At 41.9% G+C, this 21,149-nt stretch overlaps 1 protein-coding gene across 1 annotated transcript in view; it reads left to right on the top strand.

Annotated features, from left to right (window-relative positions):
- The window catches only part of EFHC2 (EF-hand domain containing 2), a 199,535-nt gene that overhangs the window by 21,808 nt on the left and 156,578 nt on the right, over positions 1 to 21,149 (top strand). The window contains exon 2 of the mRNA XM_023249026.2: positions 1,606 to 1,794. Within this exon, the coding sequence (XP_023104794.2) occupies positions 1,606 to 1,794 (189 nt within the window). The remainder of the gene's footprint in view (positions 1 to 1,605; positions 1,795 to 21,149) is intronic.

Here is a 21,149-nt window from a genome sequence, read left to right as displayed (position 1 = left end):
TCGTGCTTTCTCAAAAAATAACATGTTAAAAAAGATACCTGTTCAGATCCTCTGCCCATTTTTTCCCACTGTATCATTTGTCTTTGCGCTCTTGAGTTGTATGAGTTCTTTGTATATTTTTGGACATTAACCCCTCATCAGGTAGGAGATTTGCAGATATCTTCTTCTGTTCACCAACGCATCATGCTTCCGCAAACAGCCATTGCCCTGGCTGTATACAATCCTGGCAAAATGTTAAAGCTGAAGCAGCAAATTCGGGATAATGGTTACCTCTGGACAGAGAGGCAGGGGCGCGAGAGAGGGCTTCATTGTGATCTGAAATTTTTCTTTAAATTCAGGGCCGCGGATGGATGTTCGTTACATGATACGCTCTCTGCTGCAACAAATACTTACGTTTGTTTATTTTGTAAAATATTTTGAGAGCGAGCGAGAGAGCGCACACGCACGAGTTGGGGAGGAGCAGAGTGAGAGGGAGAGAGAGAATCCCAAGCAGGCTTCACGCTGATGGGGCTCAATCCCACAACCACGGGATCACACTCTGAGCTGATATTAAGAGTCAGGCGCTTAACCAGCTGAGCCACCCAGGCGCCTCTGTTTACATTCATTTCTTATGTATATTCATTTATTATTTATATTTAGCTCCTTGTGCACAGGGGCAAAGGAAATTTGAGAATGGATTTCTTGGGCCAGAGGGCATATAGACTTTTCACATTCCTAGGTATTGCTGGACCTCTCCCCAGAGGGATTATCTCCTTTACTTTCTTACTAGCAGGTGCATGCGAGTTGATGTTGGCCCCCATCTTTGCCAACCCTTGGTAGTATCGTCCAGACCTTTCTGTCTCCGCCCAGGTCGCCAGAAAAGACGGGAGGGCAGTGAGGGAAAAGGACAGCGAGGTTTTAAAATTAGGATAACAGTGGCAGCTCTGAGGAATTTCCAGTTACGTTTGTTTTAATGAGGAAACGCTTTTATTTTCTGCGTTGGTGAAAATAACTTCTGTGGGAAAACCATTGCATTTTTACTCTGAAGTGGAAGACTTTTTTTTCCTTCCCTGTTCGCATTCTTAGCAAATAAGTAGAATAGACCAATTAGCAAACTAATGTTCTAAATGTTCACTTGCAGTCAGTTATTTTTAACTGTTTTAAACAGCACGGAGCATTGGGTTTATTCCTCTTGCTTTTCAAAGTTTCGAAATTTTCTAAAATGAACTGAAAAATGTGACACAGCTTTCTGGGTAAGGATTGATCAGAATTTGTTTTTGCCACTCGAATATGCATTTTGTAATGGGCACAGTAAGCTATGGGAGATGTGGTTTACCTTTTAAAACAGCTAAGACACGGGACACCCGGGTGGCTCAGTCGGTTGTGTGTACGACTCTTGATTTCAGCTCAGGTCGTGATCTCACAGTCGTGGGATCGAGCCCCACGGCGGGCTCCACACTGGGCGAAGAGCCCGCTTAAGATTCTCTCTCTCCCTCCCTTTCTCTCTCTCTCTCTCTGCCCCTCCTCCTCCCCCCGGGGTCAAAAATAAAAAAAACAAAAACAAGAAAACAAGACAAGACATAAAGAGTAACGTCAGCCATTTTATGTTGTCCTTTGCGCTCACAGGTGGAAAAGAAGAAGTTCCACAAATCTCAACATTGGGGCTTTTGCAACAATGTGAGGATGCTGGTGAGTGAAGATAAACCTGGAATAGGTGGAGAACTGCTTCCTGGGCAAAAGATGAAGCCTAAATACAGTGACTTTCCTAAAGGAATGGGAAGCACCGTGCCATCCTGGATAGCTTTTGATAAGCAGGTGAGTCACCTGACATTGGGAACCATGCAACCTTAAACGGTTACACATACGAAATAATAGGTATTGAGAAAATGAGACTCCTTAATGTAAATGTTAAGGCTAGTTCTTTTGAAAGGACACATTCAAGAACAAAAGTACCCTTGGGGCGCCTGGGGGCCTGGTCGTTAAGCGTCAGGCTCTTGGTTTCTGCTCAGGTCATGATCTCTCGGCCCGTGAGTTCGAGTCGCACATCTGCCTGCTTGGGATTCTCTCCCTCCTTCCATCTCTTTCCCTCTCTCAAAATAAGTAAACTTTAAAATAAAGGATAAAAGTACCCTAAACAAACAAAAGTTATCCCTGCTTCTCTTTCTGACCAGGCACACTGGTTGCCGGTGAACAATGTTCACCTTCCTTGCCTAATGCTTATCAGCTTTCCTGTCCTCTCCTCTCTGTCCCTCTGTGGCCACTTAGAGTCTGGTCAGAGTGTCACTTTGGCTCAGTGAGTTGCCAGTAACTAAGTCATTTTGTTTGATTTGAAATGTGCCATCAAATAGCCACAGAAAGATGTCTTCTCTTTTCTGCATATTAATTATGGTTCCCCCTCCCTGAGAACCAAAGGGGGACACGGCAAGAATTCTAGAAGTGAAGGAAAAAGGTGCCCTTATGAGATAAGAATCTGAACTTTTTAATGTGTATGTTTGTGCACATAACACACACACACACATAATGGCGTAACACACACATAATGGCGTATTGATCACTGAGCGAGGCAATCCATTTGAATATCTTAAAAGGGACGAGGATCAAGGGGCGGCGGTTGGGGGGGGGACACAAGGTGACCAGTTACTTCCCATAAGGCAGCAGAATGGATATGTTGTGTTTATCACACAACCCTGTGTCATGGCCTCCTGTTCTGTTCTCCAAAAAGGGACCCGTTATTAGATTATTTAGGGTCCTGTAATTAAAAAATAATTCAGGACTAGATAAAGAATTCAGACCTTAATATGCTTAGTTTACCGGGTGGTTTTTTTAGCAGCCTTAGCATGGATTAGTTGGCAGTTCTTTGATTCCAATTAAAATGTCTTCAAATTTGGTAAAAAGTGACATATTCTGTGTCATCTGTGTTAGAGTTGATCAATTAGAGCACATATTTTTTTTTTTTTTTTTTTTTTTTTTGAAGCCCAGTTCTGACACTTAACGGAGATCTAACAGACTGCAGGGGAGGCTTCTTTCCGGGAAACCATCTCTGCTTTGAACATGAACCATTATTTCTCTCTTTCTCTCTCTCTCTTTAAATGTTTTAAAAAATTATTTTCCGTCCCTGGCCCAGTGCAGGACGCAGAGTTCAGAAGCGATTTCTGGGCTAGCTTCCCAGGACGGATCATGCATGGTTCCCTGTTATTATCGATCTCCTAGGTGTTTGCACATCATCATTCTGGAATATTTCATTTGCGAGGGACAAAGAAAAATTTCTCTTTTTTTTACTTCTTGTGTCAAAAAGAGGGTATTGACAGTAGTTTAATCCACTACTGAATAAGTAATGCTGTAGGTGGCAATATATTAAACTGTTCTCTTGCACTGAAAGTAGAAAATTCATTTTATCTCATGTTTTTCTCAATATTTAATATGTGCCTTTCAAACCTATTTTGCAGCCCTTTAATTACTTATAAAATTATGTAGAATATTTCATGAAGTTGGAATAATTTTAGCTTCAACCTACTTGAGAAAATGCAACATAATTCTTTCAGTTATTTTGTTGGTCAACTTCAATTAAATATTCATTGAGCTTTAAATGAGACACGAAGACTATGAAATATTTACGTGCTCTGATGAGATTGTGAACTACAGACTGGCTCCTGGTTAATACCCAGAGCAAATTATAAAGTGCTTTCCACATTCGTGGTTCAACAAAACAAGTCAACACCTGTTAATCATTTTTCTTAAAAATGAGACATTTTTCGCTCGTCGCCAGTTTTTCTGCTAGCTTTTCATCATTGCAGTTTATCTAGGGTTACATTCTCAAACCGCAGAAAGTAGAAATCAAGGCAGTTCTTTGGAAAGTGTGTTGAAATCTGATGTTTTTTTTAAGTGTATTTCTTTCAAGGGAGACAGAGACGGTGCGAGCTGGGGAGGGGTAGAGAGAAAGGGAGAGAGAGAGAATCCCCAAGCGGGCTCCACGCCGTCAGCACAGAGCCCGATGGGGCTCAGACTCACGGGCAGTGACATCATGACCTGAGCCGAAGTCAAGAGTCAGACGCCTCACCGACTGAGCCGCCAGGCGCCCCTCCATATCTAATATTTGTAATAGATGCCCCTGGCACCCACCCACCCAGATCCATGTGTTGCGTGTTGCTCCTGGCCGAGGAGCATTGGCATCAGTACCCGGAGAAACCTGGACGGTTGCACTGGCCCCTTCACCACAAGAGGAGGCAACAGATGACTGATGATTGGTCAAGGGCAAAAAGATGAGCTGCTTCGGGGCGCCTAGGGGGATCAGTGGGTCGAGCATCCGACTTTGGCTCAGGTCATGATCTCAACAGCTGTGTGCGTTCAAGCCCCACGTCGGGCTCTCTGCCGTCGGTGCAGAGCCCGCTTCAGATCCTCTGTCCCCCCCCCCCTTGCCCCGCCCCACTGCGCACTCCCAAAAAACAAACAGATGCTCAAAAACAAGACAAAAGCGAGCCTCTTCGAGGCCGGACAAGTCCGTAGTGTGGATTTAGGCCCTGCCCCCTTGTGTGCTTGGCTCATTTCCCTTCCCTTGGGTGCTCCTCTCACTCTTCAGATGTGTCTCCTAAGAGTGTGCCCATAATACATCACATGGGCCTAACTCCCTGTTTCAGGCCCTACTTCCGCAGAGCCCAGCCTAAAGACCACATTCTGGGTTTTATCTGTGCTGCGGGCTCCGAGCTGTCCGCACAGAGCATGACGCGGGCCTCAAACTCGGGAACGGGGAGATCATGACCTGAGCTGAAGTCGGACGGTTAACCGGTTAACCGACTGAGCCACCCAGGCGCCCCACTCTCCCCTTCATTCTTACGGAGGGAGCACCAGTTTTCTCCTGGCTGGAGATGTGTTCAGCTGCCCCAGGCTTCTTGAAGCCAGGGCTGGCCGGGCGACTCGCTTCTGGCCAGCGATGGATGGGATGAAGATTTATTGGGGAGGGCTCCTGGGAAAGTTATTTTTCTAATTAAAAGAGGCCCAGTGGATCTGTTTTTTCCTGCTCTGTGTCCTGCCTTTGTTTTCCTGTGTGGAACTAGGACATAATTCTTCAGCCATCTTGTGAGCACAGCAGGTATTAAAGGAGCCTAGCACCCTGCTGGCATCATGGAGGCGCGGTTTCAGGCCCGGGCTGCCTCTTTCTGGACTTCTTTTGTCAGATGTTCTCAACCCAGGGAGGCCTCTGCAAACGTGTGGAGATGTTTTGGGTTGTTGAGGCAAGGGGGGCCCTTGCCCCGGGTGCAGAATTCAAAGAGCACCCCAGACCTCAGGAATCAAGAGAGAGAATATTTTAATGGACCGTCTTGAGGAAGCAGAATTAACGCCCACATTCACGATGAACAAAATAGCAATATTTTATATAAAGACCGGCTCAGTAACCGCCATGCTGTAATACCGATTCCATCTTTCTTTAACATTTCGGCATTCTGATGTTTGGTTTCTCGTGGAATTCTTGCATTCCTTTGGATGTTTTAAATCGCCTTGCCCTTGGGCAGTCCGTGGTCCAGAGGTGCTGCTGCTCTTAAGTAGCTGGGGGCCAGCTGTGTATTTTACACCCTGCAGTATGGGGAGGGCAGCCCCAGACTGGGGACGAGAATGGTCTTCCTAACACGCCAGTCCTGCTGCCACTGAGAAACACAGTCCTACTTGCCAGAGCCCCCTGGCGTTCGTTGGCGGGATTTATGCAAATGGCCAAAACGGTTTTGTGTGATACCGCACCCGTGCCTCCCCGCCCCCCCCCCCCCCCCCCCAAAGACTAGCTGTTTCACTGAATTCGTTTAAATTCAAGCAAGCACATATTCACTCACGCCAATTAGTGCCAGTCGTTATCCCAGCACCTCCGCGAGGAAGAAGCAAACGTGGATGATTGCTCCCTATAGATGAGGTCATTTGTAAGAAGCAGGCAGGGACCAGGGTTCTGAGGCCATGTGTTGGAGGCACTGGAACTAACTACCTGTGTGACCGTGGCTTCGTCACTTCGCCTCCGAGTCTCTGTTACCTTGACTGTAATGAGAGCCTGGGCTGGCTGATTACTTTTTTTTTTTTTTAATTTTTTTAAAAAGTTTATTTATTTTGAGACAGAGCAAGCAGGGAAGGGGCAGAGAGAGAGAGAGAGAGACAGAGAGAGAGAGAGACAGACAGACTCCCAAGCAGGCTCTACACAATCAGCACAGAGCCCGATGCAGGGCTGCAGCTCACAAACTGTGAGATCATGACCTGAGCTGAAATCAAGAGTCGGACCCTCAACCAACTGAGCCACCCAGGCGCCCCTGACGGACTCATTTCTAAAGCCCTTTAACCTCCGGCGGTCCATGCTCAAGACTTTTTAGGCTTAGTGTGTGACATGTCGTCTGTGACTCAAGGCAGCTTCTGCTTGTCCATCCTAGAACTGAGCCCACATCCTGGATCTCCTGGCCTGGGGTTTTTTCTAATGGCACCAGGTGCCTACGTTACTAATTGAAGTTTAGCATTTAGTAGTTGATGACGGTGTTGCCGTTGTTCTTCTATATGAGCTACCATTACTTGCTTTTATGAAAAGTCAGACTAGTTAGAAATACTCCAATGACTGAATGTTTTTAGGACTTTTGTCTGGGTGTTAAGTGCCATTTGTCTCAACTCTACAATTATGCCCTCATTTCTTTTCCTTTGGCAGTGGCTCCTAGTTAGCCTAATTGGTTTGCTATTTTGCAAATGACTCTATTATAGTAAGTGGCAGGATAAAGGTTGATCCTATGGGGATGCATGCATTTCAAAGTATTATTTCATTTTTTCTAGCTCTTGTAAACATAATCATTGTAATCAGAAGTACGGGCCACAGAGTTAGAATTTTAATAGCTTTGCATTCATGGACATGGGGTTTGTGGTACGCTGTGTGTGAATCTTTACACTTTGAACAATATAAAAATAAATGTTTAAAACATGATCTCTGTAGCGCCTTGATTTTTTTTTAAAGGTTTAAAAATTTTTACTTTTTTATTGACGTGTAGTTGACATATGATTTGTTGGTTTCAGGTTTACAACATAGCGATTCACCAATGATATATATTAGGAAGTGATCGCCGTGGTAAATCTAGCCACCATCTGTCACCATACAGAGTTGTTACGATATTCTTAACTATGCTGTAGATTACATCCCGGTGTCTTATTTATTTTATAACTATATTTCTGTATTTTAATCCCCTTCTGTATTTTGCCCATCCCTCTACCCACCCCCTCCCCTCTGGTAACCACCATATTATTCTTTGTATCTATGAGTCTATTTCTGTTTTGTATGGTTTGTTCATTCGTTTTATTTTTTAGATTCCACATATAAATGAAGCCCTACAGTATTTGCCTTTCTCTGACTTCTTTCACTTAGTATAATGCCTTTTGGTCCATCCATGTTGTTGCAAATGGTAAGATCTCATTCTCTTTTATGGTTGTATAATAAATATTCCATTATATATATATATATGTGTGTGTGTGTGTGTGTGTATAATGGAATATTTATTATATATTTATTTATATATAATTATATATAATATATAATTATATTAATATATATTATATATAATATATATAAAATATTATATATTTATATTATATATAATATATAATATATATAATATATAATAAAATATATATATTAATAATTAATTAATAAATTATATAATTAATAATTATATATAATTAATAAAATATATATAAATTAATATATTAATATAATATAATTATATTATATAATTATATAATTATATATTACATAATTATAATTATATAATAAGTATAATATATTATAATTATATTATATACATTATATATATTATAATTATATATATTATATATTATATATATTATATATTATAATTATATATATTATATATATTACATATATTATATATTATAATTATATATTATATTATATAATTATATTATAATTATATATAATAATATGATTATTATATATTATATACATTATATATTATATATAATATATCATATATACATTATATATAATATAATTATTATATATTATATACATGATATATTATATATAATATATTATATACACATATAATATATAATATTATATATAATATAATATATAATATATAATAATTATATTATTATATAATTATAATATAATTAATATAATATAATATATACTATATTATATATTGTATATGTTTATTATATATTATATATAATATATATTATATATATATATTTATTATATATTATATATATGTTACATATATATGTACACACATATACACACGCACATACACGCACATACACATGCACATATACATATACACACATATATACACATATATATGTGTATACATACATACACATATATACACATATATATGTGTATACATACATACACATATATACACATATATATGTGTATACATACATACACATATATACACATATATATGTGTATACATACATACACATATATACACATATATATGTGTATACATACATACACATATATACACATATATATGTGTATATATACATACATATATACACACACAGACACAGACACACACACACAGACACACACACACAGAGACACACACACAGACACACACACACAGACACACACAGAGACACACCCAGAGACACACACACAGACACACACACAGACACACACACACACAGACACACACACACACCCCACTTCTTTATCCATTCATCTATTGGTAGACACTTATGTTGCTTCCATATCTTGACTGTTGTAAAATAATGCCGCAGTGCGGTGAACATAAGGGTGTGTATATCTTCTCAAATTAGTGTTTTTCTTCAGATTAATAGGCAGAAGTGGAATTGCTGGATCATATGGTAGCTCTAATTTTTAAGTTTTGAGACCCCCTCCACACTGATTTTCATAGTGGCACCATTTCGCATTCCCACCAACAGTGCATGAGGGTTCCCTTTTCTCCACATGCTCACCAACACTTGTTATTTCTGGTCTTTTTGATAATAGCCATTCTGACAGGTGTAGAGTGATATCGCATTGTGGTTGTGATTTGCGTTTCCCTGATGATTGGTTATGTGAAGTTCTTTTCATCTGTCTGTTGGTCATCTACATGTCTTCTTTGGAGAAGTCTGTTCATGTCCTCTGCCCATTTTTTTGTTGGATTGTTTTTTTGATACTGAGTTATGTGAGTCTTTCATATACTTTGGATGCTAACCCCTTATCAGTTATATTATTTGCAAATACCTTCTCCCATTCAGTAGGGTGCCTTTTTGTTTTGTTGATGGTTTCCCTCACTGTGCAAAAGCTTTTTACTTTTATGTGGTTCTGTTTGTTTATTTTTTGCTTTTGTGGCCTTTGCCTGAGGAAACCCAGACTGATGTCTAAGAGCTTATTGCCTATGTTTTCTTCTAGGAGTTTATGGTTTCTGGTCTTGCATTTAAGTCTTTAATCAACCTTGAGTTTATTTTCGTAAATGGTATAAGAAACTGGTTCAGTTTCTTTCTTTCTTTCTTTTTTTTTTTTTTTTTCACATGTAGTTGTCCAGGTTTCCCACCACCATTTGTGGAAGAGATCATCTGTTTCCCATTGGATATTCTTGCCTCCTTTGTTGAATATTAATTGACTATAAGCGTGGGTCTTAGTCACATGGGTTTGTTTTTGGGCTCTATTCCACTGATCTATGTGTCTGTTTTTGTGCCCGTACCTTACTGTGTTTTGATTACTACAGCTTTGTAGAATAGTTTGAAATCATGCAGCTTTGTTATTCTTTCTAAAGACTGCTTTGCCTATTCAGGATCTTGTGTGGTTCCATATGTATTTTAGGATTATTCTGGTTTTGTGAAAAATGTGCCATTGGCATTTTGAAAGGGATTGTATTGAATCTATAGATTGCTTTGGGTGGTATGGACGTTTCAACAATGTTAATTCTTCCAATCCATGACCATGGTATGTCTTTCCATTTATTTGTGGCATCTTGATTTTCTTTCATCAGGGTCCTAGTTTTCAGAGTTTACCTCCTAAGTTAAATTTATTCCTAAGTATTTTTTTTCAGTTTTTCAATTAAGTGTTTAATTTCAATTCCAGTATAGTAACACATAGTGTCATATTCGTTTCAGGTGTACAATATAGTGACTCAATTCTATACATTACTCAGTGCTCATCAGAACGAGTGTGCCCTTAATCACCTTCACCTGTTTCACCCATCCCCCACCCACCTCCCCACTGGTAACCATCAGTTTGTTCCCTATAGTTAAGAGTGAACTTTGTCTCTCCCTCTTTTCTCCTTTGCTCATTTGTTTCGTTTCTTAAATTCCACATATGAGTGAAATCATGCGTTGTCTTTTTCTGACTTCTTAACAATGTACTCTCTGGCTCCACCCATGTCATTGCAGGCATTTTTTTTTTTTTTGGATGCAATTATAAGCGGGATCATTTCCTTCATTTCTCTTTCTGACAGTTCGTTATTAGGGCATAGAATGCAACAGGTTTCCGTCTACTGATTTTGTATCTTGCACCTTCACTGGAGTTATTTATTCTAATAGTTTGTTTTGGTGAAATCTGTGTTTTCTGTGTAAAGCATCCTGTGATCTGTAAATAGCAGTTGTAATTCTTCCTTTTCTCAACTTGGATGCCCTTTATTTCTTTTTCTTGCCCCATTGCTCAGGCTAGGATTTCCAAAAATGTGTTGCAGAGAGGAGAGGGGAGTGAGCACGCTTGTGCTGCTACTGATCATAGAGGAAAAGCTTTCAGCATTTTACCATTGACTACGATGTTAGCTATGGGTTTGGCATATGTAGCCTATAATGTGGCATATTATGTTGATTGATTTGTGGATATTGAATCATCCTTACATCCCTGGACTAAATCCCACTTGAACGTAGCGTATGATCCTTTTATGTATTGTTGAATTTGGTTTGCTGATGTTTTGTCAAAGTTTTGCATTTACGTTTATCAGGGATTCTGGCCTGTAATTTTCTTTTCCTGGGGTGTCTTTGGTTTTGGGGTCAGGGGAATGTCGGTCTCACGGAACGAGTTGGGGAGGGTTTCTTCTTTCATTTTTTTGCAATAGTTTCAGAAGGATATTAGGTATCCATTCTTCTTTAAATGTTTGGTAGAATTAACCTGTGAGGCCATGTGGTCCTGGACTTTTGTTTGTGGGAGGTTTTTGGTTTTGTTTTGTTTCGTTTCTTATTTAATTTCATTACTAGGGATGGGTCTGTTCAGAGTTTCTATTACTTCCTGTTTCAGTCTTAGAAGATTGTATGTTTTAGGAATTTATCTGTTTCTTCTAGCTTGTCCCATCTGTTGGCATAAAATTGTAATAGTCTCTTATGATTTTTTGTATTTCTGTGGTATATTTCTCTTTTATTTCTTTTATTTATCCCCTCTTTCTTTTTTTCTTGATGAGTCTGGCTAAAGGTTTATCAATTCTGTTTATTTTTTCAACAAATCAGCTCGTAGTTTCATTGATCTCTTCTGTTGTTCTTTTTAGTCTCTATTTCATTTTTTTCAGCTCTGATCTTTATTATTTCCTTCTTTCTACTAACTTTGTCTCCTTCTACTTTCTTTGCCTTCTGTTAATCTTTGTTTCAAAGTCTACTTTGGGGGCGCCTGGGTGGCTCAGTCGGTTAAGCATCCGACTCTTGGTTTCAACTCAGTTCAGGAACTCACGGTTCCTGAGTTTGAGCCTCGCATCCTGCTGTGCGCTGAGAGTACAGAGCCTGCTTGGGATTCTCTCTCTCTCTCTCTCTCTCTGCTCCTCGACCCCCAACTCTCTGTCTCTCTCTCAAAATAAATAGATAAAATTTAAAAAAGTATTTTGTCTGATGTAAGTATTGTTACCCCAGCTTTCTTTATGTTTTTCCATCCCTTTACTTTTTTTAAATTTTTTATTCTAGAGAGAGAGATAGACTCTAGAGAGAGAAAGAGAAATGACTCTTGTCCATTACTTTCTTCTTCTTTTACTCTCTTCCCTTGTGGTTTGGTGACTTTCCTTACTGTTATGTTTGAATTCCTTTCTCTTTATTTTTTGCGTGTCTATTATAGGCATTTGGTTTGTGGTTACCAGGAGGTTCCTATATAAAGTGTATATAACGGTCTATTTTATTTTTTATTTATTTTTAAATGTTTTTATTTATTTTTGAGAGAGAGGGAGCCAGAGCATGAGTGGGGGAGGGGCAGAGAGAGAGGGAGACAGAATCTGAAGCAGGCTCCAGGCTCTGAGCTGTCGGCACAGAGCCCGGTGCGGGGCTCGAACTCATGAACGGTGAGATCATGACCTGAGCCGAAGTCGGATGCCCAGCCGACTGAGCCATCCGGACACCCCTGTAACCATCTATTTTAAGTTGATGGTGAATAAGTTTAAGCATCTTCCAAAGTCACTGTATTTTTGTCCCCCCCCCCCCATGTTTTGTATTTCTGATATCCTATTTTATATCCTATTGTTTTGTGACTCTCTTGACTAATTATCGTAGGTTTAGATGATTTTACTACTTTTGTTTTTTAACCTTCATACTAGCTATGTAGTTGGTCGATCTGCTCTATTTGTATGTTTACCTTAACCAGTGATATTTTGTTCTTTCATAATTTTCTTATTTCTAGTTATGGCCCTATACTTTTTTTTTAATTTCTTTTTTTTTTTTTACCGTTTGTTTATTTTTGAGACAGAGAGAGACAGAGCATGAACAGGGGAGGGGCAGAGAGAGAGAGGGAGACACAGAATCAGAAGCAGGCTCCAGGCTCTGAGCCATCAGCCCAGAGCCCGATGCGGGGCTCGAACTCACGGACCGTGAGATCGTGACCTGAGCTGAAGTCGGATGCTTAACCGACTGAGCCACCCAGGCGCCCCATATACTTTCTATTTAAAGAAGTTCCTTTAACGTTTCTTGTGAGACTGGTTTGGTGTTGATAAATTCCTTTAGCTTTTTCTTGTCCAGGAAACTCCTCATCTCCTTCAAGTCTAAGTGATAACCTTGCTGAGTAGAGTATTCTTAATTGTAAATATTTTCCTCTCAGCAATTTGAATATATCATGCCACTCCCTTCTTCCCTGTACAGTTTCTTCTGAAAAATCAGTTGATAGTCTTATGGGGGTTCCATTGTGCGTAACTTGTTTCCTCTCGTGTTTTTAAGATTCTCACTTTATTGGGGCGCCTGGGTGGCTCAGTTGGTTGGGCGTCCGACTCCGGCTCAGGTCATGGTCTCGCGGTCCGTGAGTTCGGGCCCCGCGTCGGGCTCTGTGCCGACATCTCGGAGCCTGGAGCCTGCTTCGGATTCTGTGTCTCCCTGTCTCTCTCTGCCCCTCCCTAGCTCGTGCTCTGTCTCTCTCTCAAAAATAGATAAATGTTAAAAAATAAAAAAAAAAAAAAGGTTCTCACTTGAACTTTATTCGCACATTGATTATAATGTGTCTTGATATGGATCTCTTTGGGTTCATCTTGTTTAGGACTCTGTGCTTTCTGGACTTGGATATCTATTTTCTTTGCCAGGTTAGGGAAATTTGCAGCCATTATTTCTTCAGATAGGATTTTCGTCCCTTTCTTTCTCTTTTCTCCTTCTGAGACCCCTATAATGCGAATGTTAGCACACTTGATGTCGTCCCAGAGGTCTTTTAAACTGTCCTCATTGAAGGTAATTAATTAATGTGCTGTTCTGATCGGGTGATTTTTAAAAATTTATTTATTCACTTTGAGATAGAAAGAGCAAGCTGGAGAGGGGTGGAGAGAGGGAGAGAGAGAGAATACCAAGCAGGTTCCACACTGCCTGCGCGGATCCTGATGCGGGGCTCAGACTCCCGAACGTGAGATCGTGACCCGAGCCGAAATCTAGAGGCTTAACCGACTGAGCCACCCAGGTGCCCATGAGCGGGTGGTTTCTACTACTCTGCCTTCCAAATTGCTGATCCCTTCTGCATCCTCTAATCTGCTGTTGATTCTGTTTGGCGGTGTATCTGTGTGCTTTGTGCACCCTCTTGCTGTGGCTGGGTTGTGACCGTTGGGGACTTGCTGGGCCGTGGGGCTGGCTATGAGGTCCAGCTGGGACAGCCACCCCGGAGGGCACTAGTGGGTGGGGCAGGCCCCCACCCCCCCACCCCGAGACTCCACAGCCTGCCACCTGTGCCTGCTGGGTGTGGTGGGACGGGGAACAGGCTGGGAGGAACATTGGTGTTGGCCGAGTACATCCAACCAGGGTGACAGGGTGGGGAGCCACTTGGGTTGGGCTCCCAGCTAGGGCAGGCGAGCGGATAGGGTGAGTCTGTGGTCGAATGTGGTGCCAGCACAGTAGATGGAGAGGTTAAAAAAAAAAAAAAAAGGCACCTGCCAGTGCCTGGCCTGCTAGGTAGAAGGGAAGTTAAAAAAAAAAAAAAAAATGGTGCTTGTCAGTGCTTGTGTTCCCAGGGAACGTTCCAACCGATCCCTGCCCCCCCCGGGACACACCCCGCACTTAGTGGATCTTCATAGGTCACCCGGGCACTTTTCAAACTACTCCCTGTACAGTGAGACTCACTTTAAGAGCAGGGTCTCTGTTTACTCCTGCCATTCAGGCCTTCCTGCACGTAAGCCCCGCTGCTTTTCAAGGCCAGATATGGGGGCTCATCTTCCCAGCTCGGGTCCCCTGGGCTATGGAGCCTGATGAGGGGCTTGGACTCTTTGTTCCCTAGCGGCAGGCCTCTATGGTTGTGAGAACACTCCTGCTTATGGGTCGCTGCACCGGGGGGGGGGGGGGGGGGGGGGGGGGGGCGGGCGGGATCCCGACTGACCTACATCTCTGCCCCTCCTACCTGTCTCGAAGTGCTTATTTGTCTTTGTCTTTTGTTGTGTATGATCCATTCTGCTAGGCTTCAGTTTGTTCTCAGCGTTCTTCTGTGTGTAGTTGTGGATTTTGGTGTGTCTGGGGGAAGAGGTGAGCTCAGCATCTTCTTACTCCGCCATCTTGATACTGTCTCTTGATTGTAGGTTTTTTTTTTTTTTTAATGTTTATTTTTGAGAGAGAGACCAAGCGAGTGTGTGTGTGTGTGTGTGTGTGTGTGTGTGTGTGTGTGTGTGTATGTGAGCAAGCAGGGGAGGGGCAGGGAGAGAGGCAGACACAGAATCGGAAGCAGGCTCCAGGCTCCGAGCTGTCAGCACAGAGCCCGACGCGGGGCTCGAACCCACGAGCTGTGAGATCGTGACCTGAGCCAAAGTCAGACGCTCGACGGACGGAGCCACCCAGGCGCCCCTAGATTGTGTTTTTAATTGAACAAGTTGGCTTATTACTCACTGCGGTGAGAGAAGACACATACCCTGAGTTATCGAGGGATGTCTAAGCAAGCAGGTGTTAGAAAAGATTTACTGTAGGATCTGGGTTTGTGTTAGCTGATTTGGGGGAGGGCTTAAGGAGGTGGGGTCTTGCTCTGGATTGGGCTCTGTCTGGAGGCAGAGTACTTTTACGATTGTGTATCTTCATGCACTGCATTCATAGTGACTCCTGTGATCTAGGAGAGGAGGATGTTTAGCATTTTGTAGTTTGGACAGTTTTCACGTTCTGTCTGTGTTCAGAGTTCAGACATGATTATGGAGCGGACTTTATTTTTGTCTCGATCCGTCATAATGGATCACAAGCGGTCTTGTCTGAGGCCGGTGTTCTCGGAACGTGTTCACGTTCAACGGGAGGACGCCAAGGCCTGGGGTGGCTGCCTTTTCCTTCTCGCCCAACGCCAGCCAAGAGTTTGGATTTTCCTACAGGGCTCTCAAGGAGCGATCGAACGCATTAGAATCTCACATGATTAGCAAAGAGCAACACGTGAACACAGATGCTGGAAGTTTTGCCCAAAGCCACTTGGGAATGTTAAAACCTCTAATTAGAGTCTATAAAAATAAAATACAATTCCATTTGCAAAAATAACTGGAAAATGTGCCAGATATTCTACCTTTCAGCCAATACCCCAAATGTCAAATGAAAATTTTTCAGTGGGTTTATGCAATTTTCAGATTATCTGAATTCTGTTAGAATCATTTCAGAAAAGACATCGATATGTATAATCATAACACAATGGGATTACAACACATTACAGTTTAAATCCCAGGCTTTACATCATGACTCCATTAATCTTCAGCCAGTCTCAGGAAAGCACTCCAAAGGCTTGCCTGGAATCAAACGTATCATGCCCCAAATTCCCAACGATGCATTCTGCCTTTACCATTAAGTATAAAACACAAAGTTCCATTCTTTAAGTGTATGTTAAGGTGATAGTTACCAATTTCATCCTACAAAATGGGTTCCTCTGATCTTTTTTTTTTTTTTTTTAACATTTATTAGTTTTTGAGAGACAGAGAGCATGAGCTGGGGAGGGGCAGAGTGAGAGGGAGACAGAATCCACAGCAGGCTCCGGGCTCTGAGCTGCCAGCACAGAGCCCGACACGGGGCTCGAACTCATGAACTGTGAGATCATGACCTGAGCCGAAGTTGGACGCTTAACTGACTGAGCACCCAGGCGCTCCTCTAATCTTTTTTTTTTTTAATTTTTTTTAACATTTATTTATTTTTGAGAGACAGAGACAGAGCACAGGCGGGGGAGGGGCAGAGAGAGAGGGAGACACAGAATCCAAAGCAGGCTCCAGGCTCTGAGCTGTCGGCACAGAGCCCAACGCGGGGCTTGAACTCACAAACTGCGAGATCAAGACCTGAGCCAAAATCGTATGCTACACTGACTGAGCCAGCCAGGCACCCCTCCTCTAATCTTTTGAAATTCAAAAGACATGTAACAGAAACAGAAACCCAAATTGGGACTAAATGTTTCTCTCACTAAAGAGGAGAGAGTTCTTTTTCCTCTCTTTTCTAAAATCTAGATACTAATAATTTATGATTTATAATAATGTATGATTTATAAGAATCTACTTATTAGACGAAATTTTAAGACCATCTCCTCAGGCCTAAACTTTTTATCAGTAACTAGGCCTAGGGCTTATTCTCATTAGCCCGAAGTTAAAATCGTATTTTTCATGGGATGTTTATGACTTAAAAAGATCAACAGGGGGCGCCTGGGTAGCTCAGTCGGTTGAGCGTCTGACTTTGGCTCAGGTCACGATCTCGCGGTCTGTGAGTTCGAGCCCCGCATCGGGCTCTGGGCTGATGGCTCAGAGCCTGGAGCCTGCTTCCGATTCTGTGTCTCCCTCTCTCTCTGCCCCTCCCCCGTTCAAGCTCTGTCTCTCTCTGTCTCAAAAATAAATAAAATGTTCAAAAAAAAAAAGATCAACAGTAGCAAGTGTTGGGAAAGGATATGGGGAAACTGGAGCGTTCATATGTTCCTGGTAGGACTATAAAATGATACTGCCATTTTGAAAGGAAGTTTGGCAGCTTCTTAAATACTTAAACCGGTACTTACCACGCGACTCAGTAATTCCACTCCTGCAGATCTTTCTAAGAGAAATTAAAACATAATTAGTGGCACGTGAGTGGCCGAGTTGGTCAAGCATCCCACTTTTGATTTCGGCTCAGGTCATGATCCCAGGGTTGTGGGACCGAACCCCTGCATCAGGCTCTGCGCCGAGCGTGGAGCCTGCCTGGAATTCTCTCTCTCTTTCTCTCTCGCTCTCCCCCTCTGCCCTTCTCTCCCATTCGTGCACATGCTCTCTCTCGAAAATAAACAAAAAACCAATTAATGAAACAGACAAAACCTTGTACGGGAATGATTATAGCATTATTACTCATGATAGCCCAAACCAGGGAATCGCTGCTATCTTCATTAACCGATGAGCAGGTAAACCAAATGTGGTGTAACCATTTCAGTGGAAACTCTTCAGTTATCAAATGAAACTACGGAGACCTATTGCATCATAGATGATCCTCAAAAACATACTAAGTGAAAGAAAGCAGACGCGGAAGACTTTATGTTGTATGATTCCATCTATCTGAAGTGCTAGAAGAGGCAAATATATCCGAGAAAGCAGATCAGTAGTTGTGGGGGGCTGGCAGCGGGAGGGGGAGCTTTTGAGGAGGGCGACTGAAATGTCCTAAACCGCATTGTGAGGATGATGACACAACTCTATACTGTACTGAACTGTATCCTCACAAGAAGTAAATGTTATGATCTACGTAGTTGAATATATTCGTTTGCTAGGACTGCTATAACAAAATACCATAGACTTAGTGGCATAAACCACAGCGATGTATCTTCTCACTGTTCTGGAGGTTCGAAGCCCAACATCAAGGTGCCATGGGATGGTCCTCTGTGCACACCAGTTTTTGGTTTTGTTTCTGTTTTTTTTTTTTTTTTTTTAAACATACAGTCTTTGTCATACGGGCGACTTCATATGACTCCAAAATGAGTTGCCGTGCGGTTTGTTGACTTACATTTTTGGCTGATGTACATTTTGTTCTGAATTTTTAAATCTGTTGAGTAATGTTCGTTCACGTACTTTCTCTCTCTGAATACAGACTAGCTGCAGGTTTGTTAGCAACATTTACAAAACTTACCGTCCTCGATTTTGTATTTGCAGAATTCTGCCCTATGTGAGTTCACCCTTTGTAACAGTGATGGTGGGTTATAGTAGAACGTGTTGACTGTATAATTGTTTTTTTTTTAATTTTATTAAAAAAAATTCTTTTATAATGTTTATTATTGAGAGAGAAGAGCATGAGCATGGGAGGGGCAGAGAGAAGAGGGAGACGCAGAATCCGAAGCAGGCTCCGGGCTCTGAGCTGCCAGCACAAAGCCCGACATGGGGCTCAAACTCACAAACCGCGAGATCACCACCTGAGCCGAAGTCTGACACTTAACTGACTGAGCCACCCAGGCGCCCCAATCTGTGTTCTTTTTTAAGAAATTATTTTTGAAATAATTCTTGACTTACAAGAAATGACGAAAATGATACAAGGTATTTCTTCTGTTCTCTTTTCCCAACGATAACAGCTTCTATAACCACAGTACATTATCAAAACCAGGGAATTGACATTGGTAAAATACTAAACTCGTGGACCTTATATGAATTTCGCCAATTTTTACATGCGCACCTATTTTCTTCCTAGTTTATTGTTCTCTGAAGTTTTATCATATGGATAGATCTGTGTAACAACCACCACAATCAGGATATGGGATAACTGTATTTCTTTCGGATTTTGTGGCTTGAGGCTTCAGGGTAGTCAACTTTAATTTCTTAAAATCAACTTGGCCGAGGGAGGAATAATTTTGTATGTGCCGAAACATGCCCATTTTAAGCATTAAGATCCAAGAGTTGTGACAAATACCGGGATCTGTGTAACCATCCCCTCCGACACCATACGGAGCTTCTGTTCCGCTTTAGGAAGGTCCCTTGTGCCCCCTTCCATTCAGCCCTTCATCCATTGCTTAGACTTCCATCACCATAGATTAGTTTTGTCTCTTCTTTTCTTTGTTTTTTTCTTGTTTTAGAAAAATCCCCTTTATTTATTTATTTATTTTTTTAATTTTTTTTTTCAACGTTTATTTATTTTTGGGACAGAGAGAGACAGAGCATGAACGGAGGGGCAGAGAGAGGCAGAGAGGGGCAGAGAGAGAGGGAGACACAGAATCGGAAACAGGCTCCAGGCTCTGAGCCATCAGCCCAGAGCCTGACGCGGGGCTCGAACTCCCGGACCGCGAGATCGTGACCTGGCTGAAGTCGGACGCTTAACCGACTGCGCCACCCAGGCGCCCCTAGAAAAATCCCCTTTAAAAAAAAAGTTTTTATTTATTTTTGAGAGAGCGAGGGAAGCAGAAGAGCCCGATGCGGGACTTAAACTCACAACCTGTGCGATCACGACCTGAGCTTAACCCACTTAAACGACCAGACGCTTAACCCACTGAGCCACCCAGGTGCCCCTAGTTTTGTCTGTTCATATAAATGGGAGCCTTCCGTTGTGTCCTCCTTGGAGTCTCAGTCACTGTTTGTGACTTAAGATTTGAGGCACAGCTTTGAAAGTATTTCATATGTAAACAAAGTGCAGCCAATTCATGTCATAATCTACTGTGGCGCTCTCTGAGTGTTTGTGTAATCATTTCTCATTCTCTGGATTGATGGGCCTTTATTTTTAAACACGCCAGTCTTCTATTTTCAAATAAATGACTCTCCTAAGCCCCTTCAGAGGTTTTTTAAAAACATTTTAAAGCATTAGAATTGTCCATATCCTCCTATTTATTTTAATTATTCTCTTCCATTTAAATTCTCATTCTTCCTATGAAATTCCTCGTGCTGTTTAGTGTGGTAATAGTTCTTTTAATAAAGAGAGTTCTCCAGGGACACATGTCATTATCGTAAACCTTTTATCAGAGGTTTAACTAATTGGGGGAGCATGGTTGTTTCCAGGACCTCAGAAGTGGGGAGCGGGGGCAGGGAGAGCCAGAACGCCACATTATGCAAAAGGAGGCCCAGATGCTTACCTCCATTTTTTTTTCAATGTCCCATTTCCTTTCCTCTTGTCCCCTCTCTCAACCTTTTCATCCCTTCTTCTTCCATTCTTGTGACCTTTTTTCTTTCTTTTTCTCGTTCACAGGACTTTTCTGTCTTTATTCTCATTCTCTTTACTTTCATTTTTTAAAAAAACCATTTATTAATTTTAATGTTTATTTTCAGAGAGAGAGCGAGCAAGCGAGGGAGGGACACACAGAGTGGGAGACAGACAGAATCCCAAGCAGCCTCTGCATTGTCAGCGCAGAGCCTGATGCAGGGCTCGAACTCTAACTGTGAGATCATGACTTGAGCCAAAATCAAAAGTCAGATGCTTAACCGATTGAGCCACCCAAGTGCCCCATTTTTTTTAAAAAATTTTTTTTACTGTTTATTTTTTATTTTTGAGACAGAGAGAGACAGAGCATGAACAGGGGAGGGTCAGAGAGAGGGAGACACAGAATCTGAAACAGGCTCCAGGCTCTGAGCTGCCAGCACAGAGCCCGACGCGGGGCTCGAACTCACAGACCGCGAGATCATGACCTGAGCCCAAGTCGGCCGCCCAACCGACCGAGCCACCCAGGCGCCCCATCTTCTTGGCTATGTTTTTCACTTCCCTTGGTCTCAATTCCCTTATCTGTCCAGGATGAATAACAGACCCCCCCCCTTAGAGTTGCTGTGGGCATCAGATGGACAGTGCATGGCAAGTGCCCCGCTCCTAGTAGATAGTCACGAAAAAAATAAGTCTCCTCCCTTGCCAATATTTGGCTTATTTTCTTACATGGGGTAGAGAGGGTGGTGTTC

The sequence above is a fragment of the Felis catus genome, chromosome X (genome assembly GCF_018350175.1).
Source record: "Felis catus isolate Fca126 chromosome X, F.catus_Fca126_mat1.0, whole genome shotgun sequence".
Classification (NCBI taxonomy): domain Eukaryota; kingdom Metazoa; phylum Chordata; class Mammalia; order Carnivora; family Felidae; genus Felis; species Felis catus.
The sequence above is the reverse complement of the archived record's forward strand: the minus strand, read 5'-3'. Positions and strand labels throughout refer to the sequence as shown.